Source organism: Bos grunniens, chromosome X (genome assembly GCF_055505025.1).
Source record: "Bos grunniens cultivar Pamir isolate PY7600 chromosome X, Bosgru_T2T1.0, whole genome shotgun sequence".
Taxonomy (NCBI): Eukaryota; Metazoa; Chordata; class Mammalia; order Artiodactyla; family Bovidae; genus Bos; species Bos grunniens.
The window spans coordinates 126,418,907-126,445,162 of NC_141194.1; the positions used below are offsets into that span (position 1 = coordinate 126,418,907).

A 26,256-nucleotide genomic window follows, 5' to 3' on the forward strand; every position below is an offset into this window, starting at 1 on the left:
GAACACGTATTTCCCACTCTTCCCTGTCCCCTGATGCAAAGCTTTGGAGGGTGGAGAGGAGCAAGAGAGACAGCAGGAGCAGGCAGAGAGCAGTCCCAGAGACCTGCCAGGAGGAAGTCTTGTGAAGGGCTGAGAAAGTGACAGACCTGGGCTTGGGCCAAGAACACAACCATCCGTCCAGGCTGCCTCTTGAGGGGTGGAGGACAAGGGGGCCAGCATCCGCTCTCTTCTAGGGCTTTCTCAGGGCCTCTCCAGGGCCATTTCCCTCCATTCCCCCGTGTTCAGGTGACACTACCGGGGCCATGGGCCGAGGTGATGGGCTGACCCTCCGAGATGCCCAGGAAGTTGCCTCTCATCCCCAAGTTGGAAATATGACAAGGTTGTCCAGAGGGCCTGTGTGCACCCTGCCTTGCCTGCTCTTGGCTTGGCAGCTTTCCAGGCTGGCTTCCACGGGTCCCTTCCTCCCCCAAGCCCCCCAGGGGCTGGATATGTAGATGCCATGGCAACAGCCTCCCTCCAGCCCGCAAGTCCAACCTCTGGCCTCCTACCTTTTCGGTCAGGGTCAATCATTCATGTTTCTGATGAAAAATTTCTTTCTTCTGCTCCCTCCTTAGGCTAAAGTGAAACAACAGGTTGGCTGCACTCAGATAATTTCCTTGAGTTTCATGGAAAGGGCCCGTTTTGAGAGTTTCAGTGCAGTTTGTCACCAGGCACGAAGTGGCTGGCGAGAGCTGGGGCTTCGGGACTGCGAGGTCGTTTCCGTACCCTGCATGTATCACCGTGATTTTCATTGCCCACTGTTATCTCAGCATCTTTCATTGTGGCCTTTCCTAATACTTCGCATCCTGATGGTTGTATCTCTAATGTAGGAAGAGATACAGGTGGGTCATTTCCAGTGTCATTTGTGAGCTTTAACCCTGTTGGAATAAACAGAAGAATCAGCCATCTGTTTCGCAGAACAAGAAAACTGTCGGCATGGAAGAAAAATCAATGCTGACAGCTTTTTAAAAATACAGGAAACAAGGGATTTTTGGTCCAATCTGGACAAAATGGCACAGACCCATTTTTCCCTGGTCTTCCTTTCTGGGCACAACTACAAATCCATTTAAGAATGCAAGATACAATGAACAGAGAATTCTATAAAGTGGTAAGAGGAAGGCAAAATGGTTTGGGACTCCAGGACTGGAAGAGTAACACAGTAGGTATCTTACATCCCCACATCCAGAAATGTAGGCAACCCAGATCTCGTGTTTTCCAAATCTCAACCGAGCAACAGAAGGCTACCTGAATAGGCTCACTCCATCCGCAATCGGAAACGGGAAACCATCTTACAACATCAGAACTCCAATCGGAGACGTAAGATTGGTCATGCAGAACTAGCAAGATGGACCTAGCTAACCAGCCACTAGCAGCCGGCCCCAGGAAGCCTCTTCATCCCTAAGGGTCAGAGGTTCCCACTGAGAGACACTCTAGCCTAAGTAATGATCTTCCTCATTCCTCACTCTCTGGCAGCATGAGCAGGAGCACATGGGAATCCCAGCAGTACCACATAAATCGAGGAGACCAAAATAATACCATAAAGGCTCTGAAAATTAAGCTGTCACTAGACACATATTCCACAAAGTAGAAAAGAACTTACATGCTAAACTAAAACAGAGTGACTGCCCATTAAAATATTTAAATAGGACTCAGACTCTCCTAACATAATAGACAAAATGATCAGGATACAAAAAAACAGATCACAAATCACACAGAACACCTAGAACCAAAAAAAAAAAAAAACCAAAACACAACCTGAGTGAGAAAAAGCAATCTGACAAAAATGGAATCAGATTGGTAATCAAAACCACAAAGGCAACAGAAAAATTTTAAATATATGGGGACAAATGGAAATATACTTCTTAATAATCCATGATTCAAAGAGAAAGTCTCAAGGGAAATTTAAAAATACATACTTAAATGAAAATGAAATTATATAATATAATCAAAATATGTGGAATGCAGCTATAGGAATGCTCAGAGGAAAATGTATAGCCCTAAAGGCACACAACAGAAAAGAGGAAAGCTCTCAAATAAATAATCTACGTTTCTACCTGAAGAAGCTAGAATAAAAGGAAAATAAAAATTGAAGGAATAATAAAGATGACAGCAAAAATTAAACAAAAAACTTGCTCCTCAAAAATTAATAGAACTGATAAACCTGTATTAACTTAGGCAAAAATGAAAGAAGATGCAAACCATCCATATCAGGAAGGAACTGGGTCTATCACTACACGTTCTGCAGCAATTAAAGAGATAATAAGGGAATACTATCAGCAACTTATGTTCACAAATGTTAAAAGTTAGGGGGAAATGGGTAAATTTCTCAAAATCTACAAACTACCAGAATTCAACCAGTGTGAAATAGATAATCTGAATAGCACTCTGAAAATTAAAACTTGAACTCATAATTAAAAAGCTGCCAAAACAGACATCTCCAGATTCATATAGTGTTACTGGAGCATTCTACAAAGTATCTATACAATTAACACCACTTTTATATCATCTCTTCCAGAAAACAAGAACTATTACCCAAATCATTTCATAAGGCCAGTAATTACCCTGATAACAAAATCACACAAAGACAGTACTCAGAAGGAAAACTACAGACTAACATCTCCCATGAACTTCAACACGAAAATCCTCAACAAAATATTGGCAAGCTGAATGTAACAGTATGTAAGCATTATATACCGTGATCAAGTAGGATTTCCATATTTGAAATCAACCAACATAACCCACCATATATCAACAAGCTTTGAAAGATCATAATCCCATTGACTGACACAGAAAAGTATTTGACAAACCCTACATCCATTAACGATAAAAAAAACTCAAGAGAGACTTCCCTGGTGGACCAGTGGCTGAGACTCCACATTCCCAATACAAGCGGCCCAGGTTCAATTCCTGGTCAGGGAACTAGATACCGAAAGGACGCAACGAAGAATTTGTATGCCACAACTAAGTGTTCACACACTTCAACTAAAGAGATCCCGAGTGCTGCAATGAAGACCCAGCACAGCCAAAAATAAATAAATAAAACCCTAGGAAAGTTAGGAATTATTATCAACCTGATAAAGTATCAATAAAAACCCTGCACGAACATCACATGTAAAAGTGAAAGACATAACGTTTCCATGATAAAACTGAGAAGAAGGCAAGGATGTTTGCTCTCACCATTCATATTCAACATTGTACCAGAAGTTGGACCTACTGCAACAAGGCAACAAATAAATAAAGAAATAAAAAGCACTGTAGATCATGTGACTATGTATAAAAACCCCAAGAAATTTACCAAAAAACGCCTTCCTAGAACTCATAAGCAAGTTCAGTAGGGTCACAGGATAAAAGAAGAAAACATAAAATTAGAGGCAGACCTATATAAAAACACTGAACATTTGTTTTAACAAAAATTTAAAATAATACCATTTACAGTTATGCCAATGAAAATTAAATGCTCCTGCATATGCTTGGCAAACATGTAGAGGATCTGCACACTGAAAATTATAAAAAGTAGATGAATAACTAACACAAACATAGATAAAATAAATTTTTTTCTCTATCAGAAAGTTGGTGATGGGACTTCCCTGGTGGTCCAGTGGTTAAGAATCCACCTTCCAATGCAGGGGACTCAGGTCTGATCCCTGGTTGGGGAACTAAAATCCCACATGCCCCAGGGCAATGAAGCTAGCACCCTGCAACTAGAGAGAGCCCTCGAGCTCTAACTAGGGAGGCTGCACACCACAGTAAAGACCCAGTGTAGCCAAAATAGATAAGTAGATAACATTTTTTAAATGATGAAAGAAATCAAAGAAAACTTGAAAAACATACTGCGTTCATTGTTTGGAAAAATCAACACAGTAAAGAGATCATTCCTCCTCAAATTCACATATAGTTTCATGTTATTTCTAGCAAAATTCCAAAAAAGTTTCTTATAGATAAGCGTATTCTAAACTTTACATGGAAAGGGACAGGCCCTAGCATAGCTTAAAATAAAATTGATCTTGACAAAATACAGTGGGAAGAAAGACTCACACATAACTCGATGGAACAAAACAGATACACAAGTATGCCCAACTGATTTTGACCAAAGTGCAAAAGCAATTCAATGGAGGAAGGCCAGCCTTTTCAATAAACAAGGCTGAAGCAACTGGACCTACACAAGCAAAAACACAAATGAGCTTCAATCTAAATTTCATATCTTATATAGAATCTACTCAATATGAATCACAGACTTAAATGCAAACTTAAAAAACTTTTAGGAAAAACATAGAAAATTTTAGGGATCTATGGCTAGCCCTGATAGCAAAGATAACCGGTAAAAAGAAAAGTGAAAAACTGGGCATCAAAATAAAAAACTTACTCTGTGGAAACCCATGGGAAGAGGATAAAAGGAAAAATATACAGACTTGGGGAAACTACTTGCAAACCATATACGCTAGAAAGCACTACAATCTATACAAGAACTCTCAAAATTCAACACTTAAAAAACAACCAAATGAAAACCATGGCAAAGGCCGTTTCACTGAAGATAATATAAAGATGGCAAATAAGCACATGAAAAACTACATCATCATCAGCTATTAGCGAAATGCAAGTCCAAGCCACAATGAGATAACATTACATACTTAACAGAAAGCCAAAAAATTTTTAAGTGGTAATACTATTAAACAATGGCAAGAATGTGGAGAAAGGATCACATCCATTGCTGGCCAGGAAGGTCAAATAATGCAGCCACTCTAAAAACCAGTTTAGCATTCAACATCTAATTACCATATGAAATGGCAATTTCACTCTTTCACTCTCTATCCCAGAGAAACGCAAACTTACCATCTCTACACAAAATTCTGTACAGGAATGTTCATGGCAGCTTTATTCACAATAGCCCAAGACTGAAGACAGCAAAAATATCTTTCAATCGTTTATCAATATTACAGAACACTTCTCAGCAGTAAAAATGAATGAACTACTGATACACACAATAACTCAGATGAATTTCCAGGGAATTATTGTGAAGGAGAAAAGTTAATCTCCCAAAGCTCTATTTTTGAAATGACAAAATTTTTGAAAACTGTAAGCAGATCAGTGGTTGGCACAGGTTGGTGATGAGGTAGGGTGTGGGAGGGAAGGGTGTGTTGTTGTATTGATAAAAGGGCAACAGGAAGGATCCTTGTGGTAATGGATCTGCATTGGGGTGGTGAATATACAAACCTCCACGTGATCAAATCTTATATAACTAAATACATACACACCCACCAATGAATACAAGGAAAATCAAAGTATGAATAAGGTCAGTGGACTGTACCCATTTTATTATCCTGGTTGTGACGTCATGTACGTTTGCAAAAGTTATCACTGAGGGAAAATGGGTAAAGCGTATATGGGTTCTTTGAATTACATTTTAAATATGCTTGTGAATCTACAAGTCAGTCAATAAAGAGGTTAATTTTTAAAAATATAGAGGAACAAAATCTTAAAATTGTTAAGCCTTTATAAAGGCTCCTATTAAGGAATTTTCTCCTCTTCCTATATGTACGTTTACCTCAAAGAGACTCTCCAAGAATGTCCTCGAACTCTTAGGGACGTTGGGTCTGTGGTTCTTGCCCTTGTGCTAAACAGATCACTTTAAGTTTAGGGTGCAATGATAACGCTCTGAGAATAAAACTTGGAGGTCATGGACTGCCATCTAAATTCCAGACTATTTTCAGAAAAAGCGAATAACTCTCTATACTTTTATTTACTCCAAACATTTAAATGGGCAGAATCTTAAACTCAGTATCTTCTTTATATTCTACCGTGGCTGTGGCTGGATGTACAATGAGGAAGCTAGGAACTAACCCTAAGGACACATGGAAACGTCGTGGGACAGGAGTCTTGTGGTATTCCAGCAGACCTGGTTAGAGATGAGGCGGCAGAGACCAGGATGGTAAGAGCAGAAGAGGTTGAGACATGGTTGTATTCAGGAGCTCTTTTGAAGACAGAGTTAAGAGTACTCGCTCCCTGATTGGCTGGGGGGTAGGGGATAACAAAAGGACTGGAAAAAAGGATAACTGAGAGTTTTGGGGCCTGAACACCTGGGTAAACTGTGCTTTCTACTGACATGGAAAAGATCTGGCAAGAGTGGGCTTGCAGGGTAGGGCAAGAGTATGATAGATCAAGCAGTCTACTTAGGAGAAAGAGGTGTATTTGTAAAAAGCTCTCCAGGTGATCTGGATCTGCCTTCCCTCTCCCCTCACACCATCAAGCTGAGAACCAACCCACTGCTGGGACACTCTCACAGGTGTGCATTTTCCATGAACTGAGGATGTAACAGATTGCTCAATTGCTGTACAAAGGAAAGGAAGACTCTTTACCTACAGAGGCGACATCCTCATAGAGTTCCTGCATTACATCAAGGTAGAGGGTCTTCTCATCAGGGGTCATTATTTTCCATTCTTCCTCGGAAAAATACAAGGCCACATCTGCAAATGTCAACGGACTCTAGAGAAGAGAGTAAGTTGTAGTTCAGTACTCGCTACAACAGAAGCCGTCCTATCACTCATTTCTGAATTACATGGGAGGCCAGTTACCAAAAAAGTTAAGAGAAGATTCAAGGGAAAAGGAGTGAGATGACAGGAAAGGTGCCCAAGAGATCAGTACACGGCTTGGGAGGTGCCCAATCCCACAGCGCCAATCCTAGTTGCCTAGGGAACACCCTGGGCTAATGTGCCTCAGAGCATCTGCTGTGTAAGGCAGGATCATGGGCAGCAGAGAAAAGCAGACAAGGCCACATTCAGGCTGCCTGAAAACGCTTGTAAAGTACAGCTCACCTGGGACATAGGCAAGGTGAGCTTAGATGCCAACTTGCAGCTTGGGGTGCTTTTCTCCTCAGAAAAGGTTGGACTCTCTTCAGCAGGCACAGCTGTGGGGAAGGAGCCAGAAAAAAAATATATTTTTTCTGTTTATGAATACCCCAAACCAACTTCTACAGTTTAGGACTCCCTCAGTAAAGACAGCTCACCTTCACGTGTGTGTGTGCACACACGAGCTCACACATGTGCACCACAAGTGGCCTTCTCATAAATTAGAACCAAAAAGCCACCACTCCATAGAACTGGTTCCCAGTTTTCATTAAATGAAAGGAAATCCACTGCTTTTCCTCTCATTAAAGAAAATGTTCACTGAGCTAGGCAAGCATTAGAGGTGTTTGAAAATTAAAACCTTGGTGGGAAACATGGGAGATTTCTTTTATCACTTTTTTCCTGGTGTACAATTCTCTTCCCATTCTGCCACTGACAGCCCATTTCTGATCCCAATTTCTCCTCTAACTTCTAATGGTGAGATGACCCCCCTGCCTTGTCCCTGCTCTACCTTCTTCTCCCCTCTCAAATTTCTATAGAGAAAGGTCCACATTGTGAATACCAGGGTTCTGTGGTTTGGATGCTTCTGTACCCCAGAATGGCCTTCACCTTCACCCACCACAGACCTACTGTACTCTCACTAGAAACACATCCTAACTGAAAGCATGACTGGGCACCTGGAAAATTCCCATGCAATGCTCCCTGAACCAATTACTATCACAGCTCCCAGGAGAATATAATGATGATGAAACTCCTCACCTCCTTTATCCACAGGCTGGCTTTCTTTGTGAGTATTCCAGCCCGGATCCTGCAGTACTTGGTATATATTCGAACATGCTTCCTGGAACACACCCACTGGCTGGGGCTCTGCTGGCTTCCACTTAAAGCCTGGGGCCACTGCTGTTCCTCCCAAGAGCGCTGTGTCATTTCCCAGTTGATGGGTTGTGACCTAAAAATAACCCCCATCCTCATTAGAAAAGAGCTTTTGGTTTTGGGGTGGTGATGGAAGAACAAATAAGAGTAGAGTCCAGGTTTGGGGAGCAGTAAGGAAATTTTTAAAAATGAAGAGATATTGCGCCACGATTTTCTCACAAAGAACTGTACACATGATCTGGGAAAATCAGATTAAAATGAGAGAAGCTATGACTTGCTTGCCTCCACACCTCCTTGGACAGTCACAGCTCAGGCCAAGAGCAGGGTAGGGGTAGGCTGTCTGTTCTCTCACTGCCTCCAATCTCTTGCTTTCTAGGCTTGGATCCTTGCTTTAGTGGACTTTGATTTTCTAGTTTCCTCTAAAGAATAAGAAAATGAATAAAAGAGGGTTTTCTGTCAGGTGGATTTTCCAATCCTCCCACGTCCAGGGAACAATTTCATGGAGAAAGGGGATGCAGCGGAGGAAAAAATGGGGAAAGAGCTGGATTCAACTTTCTGCCATATACTTCAGGTGTATAAGACACTTGTGCTCCTCAAGGCGGGGCTCTCAAGGACAAGTAGGCTGCCATCGCCCCAGGGCAGACCTGGTTACCCACTCACCAGCAAGGCCAAGGCAAAGCAATGAAGGCAGGCCATGGAGATGCTTTTCTCCTGGCCCTGCGATGTGTGTTCCCAGCCCAGAGAGCACCACCCCTCAGCATTCAGATTTTCTCCATTTTACTGTTAGCTTTTTTCTTCTTTCTGATCCTTGTTTCCCTTTTCTCTTTCCATTTCCTCTCTTTCTTTGCAGTCTCCCCAGAAAGGTTTGATTTATACTTTGGCTGCTACCCTCTCCTGCCTTTGACCTTTAAAACCCTGCATTTGGAGGTTTTTTCCTCCCTTCCTAGCATTTTCTTGCCTTTTATTTCTTGGCTGCTAGGTCCTATCTCCTTGGCCATGCTAGGCCAGGCCCACCACCTTCAATTCACCCTGGCCCTAAAGAGGGCAAAATGCATTTCTTTTTCTAAGGCCAGGAAAAGACTCTCAGGAACTCCCCAACCTGGAAGCTGTCAGTGCAAGCCTGTGATTTCAGATTGCACTTAGTTATTCTAAAGGAACAACAGAAGAGTGACTTAATCCATCTCATTCTCCAATTATTGACCCCACTTTCACCCTCTTTCACAGTGTACATGTAAGGAATCTTTCTGCTCACCTCATTGCTTATTCCACCAGATTCTCTCTGAAAGCGGTCTACCAGGGCCACAGCCTCTTTGACGTTCTGTGGATGATACTTCTGCACCCAGTTCTGGATATGACTGGGCAGAACGTCCAGGAACTGCTCCAGCACCAGCAATTCCAAGATTTGCTCTTTTGAGTGGATCTCTGGCCTCAGCCACTGAGAGCATAATTCCTGCAGTTGGCTGACAGCCTCATACGGTCCAGGTGTGTCATGGTAACAGAAGCTCCGGAAGTGCTGGCGAGCACTCTCAGGATGAAGACTGCCCATCTGTGGGCTGGATTTCTTACTCTTATTGGAACTCTCTTTCACAGACCTCTTAGTCCCCTGTAAAACCTCCACATGTGGGTACAAGCATGCAGGCGCCTTCACAGGGCTCATCATTATTTGCTCTGGGAACAGCTTTTCTTCTATTTGTGACATCCTCCTGGGCCACCTGATAACTGAGGCCTTGTCAGCTTTGGTACAAAACCAATGAGTGGATCTTCTCCCCAAGGGCACTGAGAGAGGGGAGGAAAAAAAAAGTACACGTCAAGAAGAAAGCCACATGACGCACATTTACTTACTTATCAGAGAAGAAGAACAGAAAGTTATCAGAAAAGGAGGAACAGAAGTAACCGTTCTGCCTCCTCTTTAAAATTAACTGCCACTCGTGAAGGCTCAAGACTCAGGACATGTTTTCAACCTTTCCTCTGTTACCCAACTTTGAAACAAATATACAACTCTGGAAAGAGAAATGCTAGTTCATCACTTTTTCTTTAAGGTTGAGGGATGAAAAAACTTACATGCATTTGCTAAAAGGAGCTTTGATGTTATCCAATACTTAATCTGTGCACTTCCTGTCCCACCTTTATAAATGGGGGTATTTGACTTTCTCTACATTTTAATAGATCATTCCAGTTTCTTATCCTCAGTGAGATGAGGGACAACTGCTCTGTCCCTTCATCTTCTTATGCAGACTGATTCCTTTGCTTCATGGAACATCTAGATTATCTTTTTCAGCATATTAATACTTGAAGGGAAACTGAAACACTCAGATCAGAAAAAAATTAGAGAAAAAGTAACCTTATTCCTTTCAGCAAGTTTCGCCCACTAAGCTATTAGATGGCATTAACACTGCTTCTTTGGCACCTCCTGGGAACACATTTGAATGTCACTGTGCCCCTTGTTCACAGAACACAATGGCACCCCACTCCAGTACTCTTGCCTGGAGAATCCCAGGCAGGGGGGAGCCTGGTGGGCTGCCGTCCATGGGGTCCCACAGAGTCGGACACGACTGAAACGACTTAGCAGCAGCAGCAGCAGCAGCAGCAGCAGGAGCCCCTTTCTACCTGTGTATGAAATTTTCTGCTCACTTAACTAGAAAAACTGACAGCTCCATTTGTTTCCAAGATATCCAAACGTCACACTCTTAAAACACACACACACACACACACACACACACACACAAACGGAGAAACAGGGACGATTAAGGATCTTTGGAAACAAGAAAGGTCCTAGAAAAGGTAACCCTTGTCTTGACTTGACATTTCCTCAGGGTCATAAGAGATTTTTAAGCAAGGCTGACGATGGCCTTGAGAGTCTGATTTTCTCAGAGGTGACCCAAGAGAAACAACAACAAGGCTCTTTCAAGGAAGCCACAGGTGTTCAAAGGAATGGCTCCAGAAGTACAGGGACACTTCCTGCATTTCTCTGTCAGCAGAAACTAATGTCTTGGAGGCTGAAATGACCTCTTTCTCGGAGCTTCCCTGCTAGCTCAGTTCCGCCTGCAATGCAGGAGACCCCAGTTCGATTCCTAGGCCGGGAAGATCTGCTGGAGAAGGGACAGGCTACCCACTCCAGTATTCTTGGGACTTCCCCCTTGTGGCTCCGGTGGTAAAGAATCCGCCCACAATGTGGGAGACCTAGGTTCGACCCCTGGGTTGGGAAGATCCCCTGGAGGCGGGAAACGCTACAGTTTCCCCAGTGTTCTGGCCTGGAGAATTCCACGGACTGCATTCGCAGAGAGTTGGACACAACTGCGCGACTTTCAAATTCACCAGTAATATGCTCATAAGCCAGCAGAAACGGGCAAGTTTCGCTGGGTGCCCTGGTAGGCCTTTCCGCCCTACGGCCCACCTCCACCTTCTGGGTCCAAAGTACCAAAAGCTCTCCACACAACAGCAGCCTCCAAGGCTACTTCAGCAGCAACCCTGGGGTTTGTTTCCACACGGTGTCCAGAAGTTTGCTTCCGGAGGTTAGATATGACTGTAGGTGCCGGCCTGAGTACCGGCCTCCTCGAGAACAGGTATCGCCGGGTCTCAGACCCACCCGCCGCCCAGCAAAGAAGCCACAGCGACATCGAAAAGGCCGCCCGCCCCGGCTAACTTCCGCCCTTCCCCCCACCCCCGCTGGCTCGTGAGGTATCTCTAAGGGCATGGCTCGGGATTTCTCGAGGCTCTCCTGACCAAACCCCCAAGGAAAATCAGCTTCTCGATTACCTCCACCCAGCTCTGGCTTCCGTGGACGCCAATTCCCTCTTCCTGGGCTCGGCTATCAAGTCACCACACCTCACGCCGTCGCGGGGAGGCAGGCAGGTCCGGGTTCCCGCGCCCCCGGGGGCGGTGCCGGGAAGGCGCGAGGCCCCGGGCGCGCGCGGACCTTGCGAGTTCAGTCACCGGCGTGACCCCTCTAGCGCCTCGAGACCGTACCCCGGCTCGCCATTCTGGGGTCTCGTGCTGTGGGCCGGGCGCCCACCGGAAACGAAAGGATGGCTTCCGGTGGCTGCGTGATAGCCACGCCCATCACCCCCCCCCTCTCCTCTGCCCCCCAAACCTGCGTAGGCGCGCACACGCGAGTCAGGAAGCGTCCCGCACGTCCGCCCCATCCTGGGGTCAGCCCCGGATGCAGGAAAAAAGGACAGTTCATGTCACCGAGTCTCGGGCTCCCGGGAGTCCTGGCGGCGCCGCGAAGGAGGTTGTCTCCTGCGAGCGTCCGCGATCTCGGACCCCCCGACTTGCCGCGTGTCTTGCGTCCAGATTACTGCCGAATCGCGTTCCAACAGCCGGGGGCCTTTTCTCCCAGGAAGTTCGCCTGGCTAGGACCCCTATCTCCGAAAGTCATCACTAGGATTGTCCCGGGGACTCGAGTTAAGAGGCTTTTGGTCCTCCTGGCCAGACCCCTCGCTGGATCAGGAGCAGCAGTCCCTGATATTTTAAAAATCCTTTTCTGGTTTGCAGGCACGTGCTTCCCAACTATTATTGTTTATTCTTGATGCTGCTGCTGCTGCTGTGGCCGCCGCCGCCAAGTCGCTTGAGTCGTGTCCGACTCCGTGCGACCCCATGGACGGCAGCCCACCAGGCTCCCCCGGTCCCTGGGAGTCTCCAGGCAAGAACACTGGAGTGGGTTGCCATTTTCTTCTCCAATGCATGCAAGTGAAAAGTGAAAGTGAAGTCGCTCAGTCGTGTCCGACCCTCAGCGACCCCACGGACTGCAGCCTTCCAGGCTCCTCCGTCCATGGGATTTTCCAGGCAAGAGTACTGGAGTGGGGTGCCACGGCCTTCTCCGTTATTCTTGTTAGCTAGGTTTGAACCTCGTGGTGTCCCTTCCGTTTATATTTCTCTTTGACGTATAAAGAAATTCAGATACAGGACTTGGCGTCCGCAGAGTCACGTGGATTACAGGTGGCAGATTTTAGACCAATTGTAGGTCTCCTGTTGTCACACCCCATGCTTTTGCTACTGTATTATGCATCCCTGAAGAACAGGACTCTTGTTTCATCTTACACGTCCTGTACTGCTTAGCATAGTTCTTTGGAGAAGGCATCTTTCTAAGAACCCGGATATCTCATGTTGTCAGTGTCTCCAAATTTTCATTGTTTACCTATTATTGAGCCATTTGGCGGAGAAGGCAATGGCACCCCACTCCAGTACTCTTGCCTGGAAAATCCTATGCTCAGAGGAGCCTGGTAGGCTGCAGTCCATGGGGTGGATAAGAGTCGGAGAAGTCTGTGCGACTTCACTTTCACTTTTCACTTTCATGTATTGGAGAAGGAAATGGCAACCCACTCCCGTATTCTTGCCTCGAGAATCCCAGGGACAGGGGAGCCTGGTGGGCTTCCGTCTATGGGGTCGCACAGATTCGGACACGACTGAAGCGACTTTTCAGCAGCAGAGCCATTTGGACAAAAGTTATCTATAAGACTCGAAGACAAGAAATTATGTGTAGCTCAGTTGTACACTGGAGATGAAACTGACCTTAGTGTGAAAAATCAGTGTGAGAAACTCCTCTGGCAAGGATACCAGAGATCTACATGCCAAGGAGGAAAATAAACAAGAGTGCCTGTTCTCCTTTTAACATGCAAACTAAGATTACACTCAGAAGATAAGGTTAACCCTTATTTGCAGAGCAAAGCTGCCCTAAAGTGTGAGAGGACACCGTGCATTATCTGTGATTGTAAAACTAGTAAACATGTTTGCTTCACCAAGGAGTCGTTTTCAGAATGATTCTTTCAAAGCTGTGTTCCTGACGTGAGGCCTTTTCAACCGAATGTTTTATGACAATGGAAGAAAAGTCAGAGCATTGTTGCTTCTGGATAATTCCAGGCTTACCTTTCAGCTGGGTCACTCACCAGTGAGGATGGTCAGATAAAGGCATTTTCTTTTTCCTCTTTTTTAAATAGTGAGATTTGTAAACCATGTGAAATTTAATATTAATCTGCTCGAAGTTATTCCTTATAATTGTCTTCAATAGAAATTAGATTATACAGTTAGCCATTTAGAATGAATATGGAAATAAGTATAATGATCTCTTCAGTTTTCCTTATAACCTACTATGGCTTAGATGCTTCAAAGAAAAGAAAAAAAATGGCTAGAGACTCCAGGAAGACAGGTTGTAATTCACTTAAATTTCGTTACATATTATTAATATGATTAGTGGTTTAAACATACATTGACCCGTTTTAAAACGTTCTTCCGTTATAAAACTCTGCATAATTAAAGGTTTATAGTTTACTTATAATTTAAATCCATAACGCCCAGATCCCTTCCATACTTATGTTTTGTCTAATATGTTTGAAACACTAAGTAAAAAAGAGAAACTATGAAAAAACTGGTTAAAAAGGATTTTCTTTCCTGTAAACACTTCAACTTTGAGTCACCCAAGGAATCAAGATGAGATCCTGAGCAGCAAACAACTTTATAGGTGGACGGAAGAATACTGGAGTGGGTTACCATGTCCTCTTCCAGGGGATCTTCTTGACCCAGGGATGGAACCCGTGTCTCTTACATCTCCTGCATTGGCAGATGGGTTCTTTACCACTAGTGAAAGCTTACCAGAAGGGGGGCTCAACTGGGGACTAGGTGAAGACCCCTGTTGGAATGCCTTTTTAGTGCCTAAGAGCAATTATATGGGCCTCCTCTTTGCTCCGGCATCAAGGGAAACATTCCAAGTAGGAGCAACATCAGTTTGGTGACATCATAAGATCTGTATGGGGGCTATTACAGCGGCTGCAGTGGGGAGAGGGTATATCCTTATGAGACTTACCATTCACATCAATTACCATCTTACCCAGACAGAACTGCATGCTCACTGGTTCCGGTTTTGTTCCCTGTGACTTCTGCACTGATGTTCTGCAGAACCATGCTGGTCACCCTAACTTTGCCTCACTCTACCAGGAACTGCCCAACACCCCACAATATCTGAACATGTATTGTGGCTCTCATGTGGTAGGCAAAAGGATCACTTCACATAGGAAGGTGTCAGATTACCTACCACCTTTCTTACCTTAACCAGGGGAGAACTTCAGTTCCGGCCTGGAGACCCCTCCCCCTGCCACCCACCACCTCTCATCAATGCCCAGATTACAGAGCCCAGAGTCCCACTCGGTATCTGGTGTGATGCACACCCAGAGCCATATGTTCATCCATCATGCTTGTAGTCATCACAAATAATAACATCTACAAGTGGGAGCTTTTTCAACATACATATCTTACTGAAAAACATAAGCATTTTACAAATGCTTCTGCCAGCTGGGTTTGTCTCCTCCAAAACACTTGGGAAAGGGCTTGCATGTATCTTTTCAAGCTAGCATTTTTCTTTTTCTTTTGTGATACGTACCCAGGAGTGGAATTGCTGGATCATATGGTAGCTCTATTTTTTTGTTTGTTTGTTTCTGAGGAACATCCGTATTGTTTTCCATAGTGGCTGCACCAATTACATTTCCACCAGTGGTGTAGGAAGATTCATATTTCTTCACATTTTTGTCAATACTTGTTACAGCTCTTCTTTTTCATAATGGCCATTCTAACAAGTGTGATGTGATATCACATTATCATTTTGATTTGCATTTCCCTGATGGTTAACAGCATAGTGCGTCTTTTTTTTCTATTTATTTTTAATTAAAAGATAATTGCTTTCCAGAATTTTGTTGTTTTCAGTCAAACCTCAAAATGAATCAGCCATAGGTATATATATATGTCCCCTACTTCTTGAACCTCCCTTCTATCTCCCTCCCCATCCCATCCCTCTACTCTAGGTTGTGGGTCTCAAACAGAGACCCTGTTTGATTTCCCTGAAACATATGGCAAATTCCCACTGCCTATCTATTTTACATATGGTAATTTAAGTTTCCATGTTACTCTCTCCATACATTTCACCCTCTTCTCCCCTCTCCCTGTGTCCATTAGTCTGTTCTCTATGTCTGTTTCTCCACTGCTGTCCTGCAAATAAATTGTTTGTTACCATCGTTCTAGATTTTGGGTATATGCATTCAGTTCAATCACTCAGTCGTGTCCGACTGTTTCCCAGCCCATGGACTGCAGCATGCCAGGCTTTCCTGTCCATCACCAACTCCCGGAGTTTACTCAAATTCATGTCCATTGAGTCAGTGATGCCATCCAACCATCTCATCCTCTGTCATCCCCTTCTCCTCCCGCCTTCAATCTTTCCCAGCATCAGGGTGTTTTCCAATGAGTCAGTTCTTTGCATCGGGTGGCCAAAGTATTGGAGTTTCAGCATCAGCATCAGTCAATGAATATTCAGGACTGACATCCTTTAGGATTGACTGGTTAGATCTCCTTCCAGTCCAAGAGACTCTGAAGAGTCTCCTCCAACACCACAGTTCAAAAGCATCAATTCTTCAGCGCTCAGCTTTCTTTATAGTCCAACTCTCACATCCATACATGACTACTGGAAAAACCATAGCTTTGACTAGATGGACCTTTGTTGGCAAAGTAATGTCTCTGATTTTTAACATGCTGTCTAGGTTGGTCATAGATTTTCTTCCATGGAGCAAGCGTCTTTTAATTTCATGGCTGCAATCACCATCTGCAGTGATTTTGGAGCCCAAGAAAATAAAGTCTGTCACTGTGTCCATTGTTTCCCCATCTATTTGCCATGAAGTGATGGGACCAGATGCCATGAGCTTAGTTTCCTGAATGTTGAGTTTTAAGCCACCTTTTTCTTTCTCCTCTTTCACTTCTACGAAGAGGCTCTTTAGTTCTTCCTCACTCTCTGCCATAAAGGTGGTGTCATCTGCATATCTGAGGTTATTGAGATTTCTCCCGGCAATCTTGATTCCAGCTTGTACTTCATCCAGCCTGGCATTTCTCATGATGTATTCTGCATAGAAGTTAAATAAGCAGGGTGACAAATAGAGCCTTGACATGCTCCTTTCCTGCTTTGGAACCAGTCTATTGTTCCATGTACAGTTCTAACTGTTGCTTCTTGACCTTGACCTTCTTGATATATGCATTAGTGTACGACATTTATTTTTCTCTTTCTACTTACTTCACTCTGATAGGCTCTAGTTTCATCCACCTCATTAGAACGGACTCAAATGCATTCCTTTTATGGCTGAGTAATATTCCATTGTGTATATGTACCACAACTTCTTTATCCATTCATCTGTCAATGGACATCTAGGTTGCTTCCATGTTCTAGCTATTGTAAATAGTGCTGCAATGCACAGTGGAGTACATGTGTCTTTTTCAATTTTGGTTTCCTCAGGGTATATGCCTCTGAGTGGGATTGCTTGGTCATACGGTGGTTTTATTCCTGGTTTTTTAAGTAATCTCCATACCATCTTCCATAGTGGCTGTATCAATTTACATTCCCACCAACAGCACAGGAGGGTTCCTTTTTCTCCAGGTTTATTGTTTGTAGACTTTTTGATGAGGGCCATTCTGACTAGTGTGAGGTGATATCTCATTGTAGTTTTGACTTGCATTTCTCTAATACTAAGTGATTTTGAGCATCTTCTCATGTACTTGTTAGCCATCTGTATGTCTTGGGAGAAATGTCTGTTTAGGTCTTCTCCCCACTTTTTGATTGGGTTGTTTGTTTTTCTGGTATTGAGTTGTATGAGCTGCTTATATATTTTGCAAATTAATCCTCTGTCAGTTGTTTCATTTGCTATTATTTTCTCCCATTCTGAGGGTTGTCTTTTCACCTTGTTTATAGTTTCCTTTGCTGTGCAAAAGCTTTTAAGTTTAATTAGGTCCCATTTGTTTACTCTTGTTTTTATTTCTATTACTCTAGGTGGTGGATCATAGAGGATCTTGCTTTGATTTATGTCATCAAGTGTTCTGCCTGTGTTTTCCTCTAAGAGTTTTATAGTTTCTGGTCTTACATGTATGTCTTTAATCCTTTTTGAGTTTATCTTTGTGTGTGGTGTTAGGAAGTGTTCTAATTTCATTCTGTACATGTAGCTGTCTAGTTTTCCCAGCACCACTTATTGAAGAGGCTATCTTTGCCCCATTGTATATTCTTACCTGCTTTGTCAAAAATAAGGTATGGATAGATGCATGAATTTATTTCTGGATCTTTTTCCATTGGTCTATATTTCTGTTTTTGTGCCAGTACCATGCTGTCTTGATGACTGTAGCTTTGTAGTATTATCTGAAGTCAGGAAGGGTGATTCCTCCAGCTCCATTCTTCTTTCCCAAGACCGCTTTGGCTATTCGGGGTCTTTTGTGTTTCCAAATGAATTGTGAAATTTTTGTTCTAGTTCTGTGAAAAATGCCATTGGTAATTCGATAGGGATCACATTGAATCTGTATATTGCTTCTGGTAGTATAGTCATTTTCACAATATTGATTCTTCCTACCCAGGAACATGGAATATCTCTCCACCTGTTTTTTTAATCTTTGATTTCTTTCATCAGTGACTTATAATTTTCTGTATACAGGATACAGTTCTTTTGTCTCCTCGGGTAGGTTTATTCCTATATATTTTATTCTTTTTGTTGCAATGGTGAATAGGATTCATTCCTTAATTTCTTTTCCTGATTTTTCATTGTTAGTGTAGAGGGATGCAAGTGATTTCTGTGTATTGATTTTGTATCCTGCAACATTGCTAAATTCACTGATTAGCTCTAGTAATTTTCTGATAGTATCTTTAAGGTTTTCTATGTATAGTATCATGTCATCTGCAAACAGTGAGAGCTTTACTTCTTCTTTTCCAGTCTGGATTCCTTTTATTTCTTTTTCTTCTCTGATTGCTGTAGCTAGGACTTCCAAAACTATGTTGAATAATAGTGGTGAGAGCATCTTTTAATGTACCTGTTGGCCATCTGGGCTTCCCTAGTGGCTCAGAAGTAAAGAATCTGCCTTCGATGTGAGAGACCTGGGTTTGATCCTTAGGATGGGATGATCCGCTGGAGAAGGGAATGGCAACCCACTCCAGTATTCTTGCCTGGAGAAGTCCATGGACAGAGAAGCCTGGCCAGCTACAGTCTATGGAGTCTGCAAAGAGTCAGACACAAGTGAGCGAGTAACACTGGTCATCTGTATGTCTTTGGGAAAATTTCTATTCGGATCCTCTGCCCAGTTTTAATGGCACTATTCACTTTTCTGCTCTTGAGTTGTATGAGGTTTTTACATATTCTATTTCTTCCTTCAGGTGATCTTCCCTACCCAGGGGTCAAATCTGGGTCTCCTGTGTTGCAGGCAGATTCTTTACCATCTGAGCCACCAGGGAATTTCCCATATTTTTTTTTGGATATTAGCCCCTTATCAGATATATGACATGCAAGTATTTTGACCCATTTAATAGTTGCCTTTTCATTTCATTGATGGTTTCCTTTGCTGGGCAGAGGCCTTTTGGTTTAATATAGCCCTGCTTGCTTATTTTTTGCTTTTGTTCCTTTGATTTTGGTGTCAGAACCTCCTGACTTCTTCTGTGACCATGCATAGGAGCATACCAATCACTCTAATTCTGCCTTACCTTAGCAGGGTCAGGAGATTTCCTTAAACATTCTTATAGTCCTCAAATATGTATGTGTGGCCTTTGTGTTGTGGCCCAAAGGATAATTTCTTATAGGGATCTATTTATTTACCTACTCTCTTTCTTTCCTTAATGAATTGTTAAGCCTCAGAAATCACCAGTTACGCAGGGCAGCTTGAGAGACCTGGTATCTCACAGTGGGGCATTTAGTCATCTAGTATCAGGGAGGCAATGAAAAGATGAAGAGAGCATGCTGTTCCTCTAGTATATGCCAGGAAGACTCTCATCTATTGGCTTGACATAGGCTTCTTACAGCCACCTGATATGCCCTACAGCACCATCACACAGCACACCACATGGCCTAGTACACTCACTTGCATTGGCTGGAGTCACCTGCAAAAGTTTCTTTTCCTATAAGGCTGTGTATTGTTCATGGACCTAGAAACTGAAAACATTATTCCTGCATCGAGGATGTCTGAATTATCTTACAAGCCAATAAAATGGAGGAATACAACAGATCCAAAAATTGCTTATTTAGTGTTATTCGTAAGGCCTTCCAGTTCACCTTTGAAAGCAATTTCCTGCACGTACTCATATAGGGTTGATTTTGAATTAATTGCATGGTGGTAGGAAAGAGACGGAGAAGGCAATGGCACCTCACTCCAGTACTCTTGCCTGGAAAATCCCATGGACGGAGGAGCCTGGTAGGCTGCAGTCCATGGGGTCGCTGAGGGTCGGGCACAACTGAGCGACTTCACTTTCACTTTCCTGCATTGGAGAAGGAAATGGCAACCCACTCCAATGTTCTTGCCTGGAGAATCCCAGGGATGGGGGAGCCTGGTGGGCTGCCATCTGTGGGGTCACACAGAGTCTGACACGACTGAAGTGACTTAGCAGCAGCAGCAGGAAAGAGAAGGGGGCAGAGATCAATTCTGATTGTGTATGGGTTGATACTTATTGCTCATAGATGATGAGAACATGCAGTATCTCTGTATTATTTTTCAACTTCCATGTGTTTTGATCATTGTCATGAAGTTTGTGAAATGCAATCTGTTTGGCGAGAAGCTACAAATGCAGGCCCTGGTGCACATGAAGTGCTTTTTACCTCATTAGTCTCTGGAGAGCAAGAAAACAAACCTCACAGTGCACAATGTGCATCAGCGAGATGGGGTCAGAGGTGCTCTGGAGATGCAGTTTCATCCTAAACTTTGGGATTTGTTGAAAGATATTGAGAGAAGAATGGGATGGCTATATTTATGAACCATGTTATCTAGGAGAAGGAGGGTGAACTTGGCATTGGTTGGGGTGGGGCTGAAAACCTGGGAATGGGTAGACAGTGACAGGAAACTTGTAGAGAGTCAACAGCAACATAAGTTGTATCTAAACCGAAGCAAGGCTGATGGGGGATGGATTCAAGAAACTACAGGAAGTGGAGTCTTACTAACTGGATGCATGAGGGAGAAGGACACAGCCAGTAAAGAGATGACTCCTGATTTTGGAGTGGATGGTGGTGACACCACACAAGATAGGGAACAAAAAAAGAAAAGAAGGGTATTTTGGGTTTTTAGAAAAGACAAATTCAACTTGGAACAGTTGACTATGAACACTTGAGTGTGCCAAAAGCAGCTAGATCTCTGATGAGAATCTGCTTGGTTACCACTAAGGGTTGGTTCTTGATATTGCAGGGTAATGAACTCATTTTTGCAAGAGTCAAAAATTAAGATATACTCACCAGAGACTGATCTACAAGCTAGAATGCCAATCAGAACTACAGTGGGAACTATAATGGTCAGGGTAAAATACCAACACGAATTAGAAAGCAGAAAGTATTCTTGAGGGAAAGTGATGCCAGAACAGACGTATTTTAACTGGGGACCTCAGAAGCCCCAGGTGAAAAATAATAGTCTGCAGTTCCATAAATCTTCCAGAGGAAAACAATGTGGTTGACTTTGCAGGTTTAAGTCCTCTGTGGCATAAAAGGCTGAGCAAATCCGTATGCTCCATGGAGCACACAGGTGATGGAAAAGCATAGATAGGGATTGGTGGAGGCAGAGGGCAGAACCGAGGGAGGGCAGGAATCTAGCGGAGCTCTCAGCCTTCAGTTGCCCTCCCAGCGGCCCCACTCCCCGAACGCAGAAGGAGAGGCAGTAGTACCAACTGGCTTGCTCCTGTGGCTGCGGGAGGCCAAAGCTTCAGGTACACCAAAGAGACAGCAGGGGGAGGCTGTGAGGGGGTTTCAGCTGTAGGACACCCTGAAAGTCGCAGGGTGGCTTTGTCTTTCCCAAATCCAGGGAAGGTTGATGAATAGAATCCCTTCCATTTCCTGTGTTCTTTTTTCTTCCTTTGGATCTCGGCTACCCACTCTGTGCAGCTGAGGGCAAGCAGATGAGAACTGGGTGAAGGAGCTACAGATGAGGCGGAAGGAGTGAGTTGTTTCCGGATGGTGTGCAGTGGGGGCGCCCCCGCAGCCGGGTTCACACAGAAGTTGCCGCCCACCGAACCCGTCCCAGGACGAGCCAGGCCCTTACCCATGCTCGCGGCTGCACTGGACCCACGACAGTCGCCAGGTGGGTGCTACCCACGCCAATTTGACCAGTCACGAAGCTGCGGCTCAGAAATGCCGAGTGGCCTGCCCTGGTTAAGTGGTAGAGCTGCTGTGTCTAAATAGAGAGTTTATGCCCTTGACCCTGACGCGGTGCTGCGTTTTGACGTCCTGAGACTAAGCAGCTCTTCTGACCAGCTCAGAATCAAGCTGATCACTAACGAAGACGGGTCCCCATGGATAGACAGCTTCTGCGTGTCAGCCACTGTGCTCAGTGTCCACTGATTGATGTGATGTGAATTGCCAACACAACACCTCCAGGTTTTCTGATATAATTCAAAGAATCCACCAGTAGATGGCGCAGCTCCACTGGGTTTTCGAGTTATAGGAGGCTCTGCACACTCACGTTGACATATATTCCTCCCACTCCCTTCGTGTGTCCCAAGGCCTCTCTTCTCTTTCTTATCTTGCCCTTATCAAAACTGGCTGTGCACGGATGACTGTCCCTGTCGCTGAAGGCCTTGGCAACACAACACCTTTAGGGCTTTCTGATGTAGTTCAAGGGATCAACCAGCAGGTGGCGATGCTCCACTCAGAAATCGGAAGAATGTAATCGGTTCCTGCTGCTGCTGCTAAGTCGCTTCAGTCGTGTCCGACTCTGTGCGACCCCATAGATGGCAGCCCACCAGGCCCCGCCGTCCCTGGGATTCTCCAGGCAAGAACACTGGAGTGGGTTGCCATTTCCTCCTCCAATGCATGAAAGTGAAAAGTGAAAGTGAAGTCGCTCAGTCGTGTCCGACTCTTAGCGACCCCATGGACTGCAGCCTACCAGGCTCCTCCGTCCATGGGATTTTCCAGGCAAGAGTACTGGTGTGGGGTGCCATTGCGGTTCCTAAGTTATTTATTTTGGCTGTGCTGGGTCTTTTCTCTGGCTACAGCGAGCCAGGGCTACTCTTGGTTTCAGTACGTGGGCTTTTCATTGCCGTGGCTTCTCTTGTTTCGAAGCACAGGCTCTAGGGCCAGAAGGCTTCCACGGTTGTGGCTACCTGGCTTCGTTGCTCTGTGGCAAGTGGGATCTTCCTGGACCAGAGATGGAAGCCTTGTGCAGTGAACTGGCAGGATAATTCTCAACCACTGAACCATCAAGGGAGCACTGGAAGGTGAAATCTTAACTGCTGGATAACCAAGGAAGTCTCACAAGTCATGGATTTAGATGCAAGGACATATGACAGGGGCTTGGTTGCAGAAACAAGACATGAACTTGTCCCCTGGGACCAGAGGGGAATCTGCCACAGGGTGCAACTGATCAGAATCGTGCAGAAAAGCCTGAGCTGAAAGTCAGGAAACCTGGATGCTGATCTTGGCTCTGCCACCCATTAGTTTTGTGGTTTTGGGTACGTCACTGTACGTCCTTTTTCAGTTCATTTAAAATACAGTTTACTTATGTCAACCTCTCGACTCTCAAGATATCAGGGAGTAGTGCTTTTCAAACTCTAATGTGCACGGGAATCACCAGTTATTATGAAAGTGTAAGTCCTAATTCAATAGGCCTGTGGTGGAGGCCTCAGAGTGACAAGTTCCCAGGTGATACTGATGCTGCTGGTCCCTGGACCACACTTTGACTAGCAGGCAAGCGTCCACTACAGAAGTGGCTCAAGGGCGCTCACTGCTGGTGTGGAGGCCAGAGGCAGGACTCTAGTCACCAGCCCCTCCCCAGCTTCAGCAAGAGCAGCTTGTCTTTTGATGTCCTGAGACTGAGCAGCTCTTCTGACCAGCTCTGAATCGAGCTGATCACTAACAAAGATGGGGTCTTGTGTACAGACCACTTCCACGAGTCAGTCACCGTGCTCACTGTTCAGTGATTGATGTGTACTGGTTCACATGTTCCTCAGAGAACCATGGAATTACTCACCATCTCGCAGACGAAGTGAACGACAGAGAATCTGAATGTGCTCAGTCGCTCAGTCCTGTCTTACCCTTTATGACCCCCCATGGACCATAGCCCGCCAGGCTCCTCTGTCCTTGAAATTCTCCAGGCAAGAATGCTGGAGTGGGTAGCCATTCCCTTCTCCAGGGGATTTTCCTGACCCAGGGATCGAACCCGCCTCTCAAGCGGGTTTCAAGCAGATTCTTTACCACTCAGCCACCAGGGAAGCCCAGAGAGTCTGAAGGACCTGGCCAAAGTGATTCCGCTCAAGAGTCTGGGTTCGAACCCAGCTAGTTTCCCCTCCCAAGTCTGCTCCAAGCACCACGTGCCTGGTGTATAAGAGGTAATGACAATTTCCAGTACTGCTGGTGTTCTGAAAAGTCCCTGGTGACTTAAGGGGGTACCCTGCATCCCAGATGTATTTGCAAATCTTGTGGTGTGCATAGAAATCTGAAGCACATGGTCAGTTCATAGATTCTTATTTGCTCAAGATCTTGCACCTCCTATAACTTGAAAACCTGTATATCTCGTCCTCACGGTTTGTTCATTACAGAAAGCAAATTCTGCCAAAACTTGGTGAAGGCTCCATGCTCCAGTCCAAGGCTGGCCAGAGCTGGTGGATCCCTTGAACTATATCAGAAAACCCTGTGGGTATTGTGTGACCAAGAACTTCATTGACAGAAACAGTCATGCATATACAGTCTGTTTTGTTTTTTAAATTGAAGTACAGCTGATATACAATATTATGTTAGTTTTAGGAGCACAGCAAAGTGATTCGGTTTTATATACGTATATTCTTTTTAAAATTTTTCTGAGTTATTAGAAAATAGTGAACATCGTTGCCTATGCTTTACAGTAAATCCTTGTTTATTTTATATATAGTAGTGTGTATACGGGAGAAGGCGATGGCATCCCACTCCAGTACTCTTGCCTGGAAAATCCCATGGACGGAGGAGCCTAGTAGGCTGCAGTCCATGGGGTCACGAAGAGTCGGACACGACTGAGCGACTTCGCTTTCACTTTTCACTTTCATGCATTGGAGGAGGAAATGGCAACCCACTCCAGTGTTCTTGCCTAGAGAATCCCAGGGACAGCGGGGCCTGGTGGGCTGCCATCTATGGGGTCGCACAGAGTCGGACACGACTGAAGTGACTTAGCAGCAGCAGCAGTGTGTATACGTTAATACCATACTCCTAATTTATCAAGTGTTTAATTTCCAAAATATACAAACAAATCAGGAAACTCAATATAAAAAAATGAAAAAAATGGGCAGAAAAGCTAAACAGACATTTCTAAAAAAAGACATAGATGCTAAGGGGATGAGAAGAGAGGTCTTGGGGCACAGAAAGGGAGTGGGAGGAATGGTGCCAAGATGAGGTTGTAGAGCCTCTGCTTTAGCCATATGACTGGGATTCCCAGGGTGACAGAGACTGGCTTTCTGTTAAATTTGACCTTGCAGAAAGGGCGCCCGGCAAGGCAAGGTCAAACTGCGGTATTTCGCAGGTGGCATGTACGTGGAGATTTGCCATCATCATGAAGTCATAGAAAATGAGAAAACAGAAACATAGAGAAAATAGTCTACTGGTCTCAAAACATCAAAGAGAACTGAGAAGTTGCTTCCCTGGGGCCTGCACTACTGTGCCTGTAGGCCAGGAAACGGGTGCAGTGAGGCACGGTGCCATGCCCACATGCCCAGAGCTGGTGATCTGTGGAGCTGGAACCCACCCGGCCTTTCATTCCTGGGCTGGGGCTCTGCCCTCTGTACTCCTGGGTGCAAAACCCTGTTGTAGAGAGAGGTAGGAAAAGCAGGATGGAGAACACTCCACGGGGTCTGGGTTAAGGATGTGCACAACATCTGAATAAAAAATGCTTTAAAAAGTGCTCCGATCTGCCGTGGTATTCACCTGGAAACAACTTTCGATAAGACTTTCCAAAAAAATTGCCTCGAGAACATCGATGGAATTACCTTCCAGTTGTATCTGGGGCATTCATTGGAATTCCTGCCACATGTGTCCTGACATTTCTTTTTAATCTGCACCATGTAAAAATGCAATCTTTGGCTGCCAGTCTCTGGGAACTGGGAAAGTCACCTATTGCCGGGGTCCAGCCCCGGCTGATCCAGGGTATTCGAAGGAGAGACGGCCTAGGCGACTATTTATAAGCTAATTAGAGATATAAAGAGTAATAGAATGAGCATAGCTCAGTCGGAAAATTCAGTGGAGAAAAGAGGCTGAGTAGCTTGGTTTACGCGGAAAATCAATATAACCGGTGACACCAGGTTAGCTCTGACCACGGAGGCCGCAGGCGCGCTCTCGAATAGCGGAAGGTGCCCCACCTTAGACACCTTCTCGAGTGGGTCTTAGAAGCCCAGGCAAATAAATGGTCGCAGAGGATATCCGCGCTCCAGATCGAGACTTCAGCCAGAAGTTAAAGGGAAGAATGACATGGGGAGACCAAGCGTTGGTGAGCAAGGCCCATAGCTTTATTTTCAACAGGGGTTTTTATACCCTAAGTTACACATAGAGGATAATAGGGGATGCAAAGTCAGCAGTTTTTG

General features: G+C 44.7%; 1 protein-coding gene across 1 annotated transcript; it reads right to left on the bottom strand.

The window, feature by feature from the left end:
- Nucleotides 1–607: 607 nt before the first annotated feature.
- Nucleotides 608–9,549, bottom strand: LOC147341332 (zinc finger protein 75D-like). Its single transcript, XM_086389188.1, has 5 exons — nt 9,004–9,549; nt 7,638–7,827; nt 6,849–6,940; nt 6,393–6,519; nt 608–917 (listed from the first exon to the last, which is right to left on the bottom strand). The coding sequence occupies exons 1-5, from the start codon at nt 9,448–9,450 to the stop codon at nt 691–693; spliced, it is 1,083 nt and encodes a 360-aa protein (XP_086245314.1). The 5' UTR covers nt 9,451–9,549; the 3' UTR covers nt 608–690.
- Nucleotides 9,550–26,256: the final 16,707 nt, after the last annotated feature.

What these genes read in the sequence shown, in the direction of transcription:
- LOC147341332 (XM_086389188.1), bottom strand. Translation starts at nt 9,450, where the DNA reads ATGTCACAAATAGAAGAAAAGCTGTTCCCAGAGCAAATAATGATGAGC. An exon ending in TCACCTTGCCTATGTCCCAG is followed by an intron (nt 6,520 to 6,848) that starts GTGAGCTGTACT and finishes TCTCTTCTCTAG; the next exon opens with AGTCCGTTGACATTTGCAGA. An exon ending in TGAGGATGTCGCCTCTGTAG is followed by an intron (nt 918 to 6,392) that starts GTAAAGAGTCTT and finishes TTATTCCAACAG; the next exon opens with GGTTAAAGCTCACAAATGAC.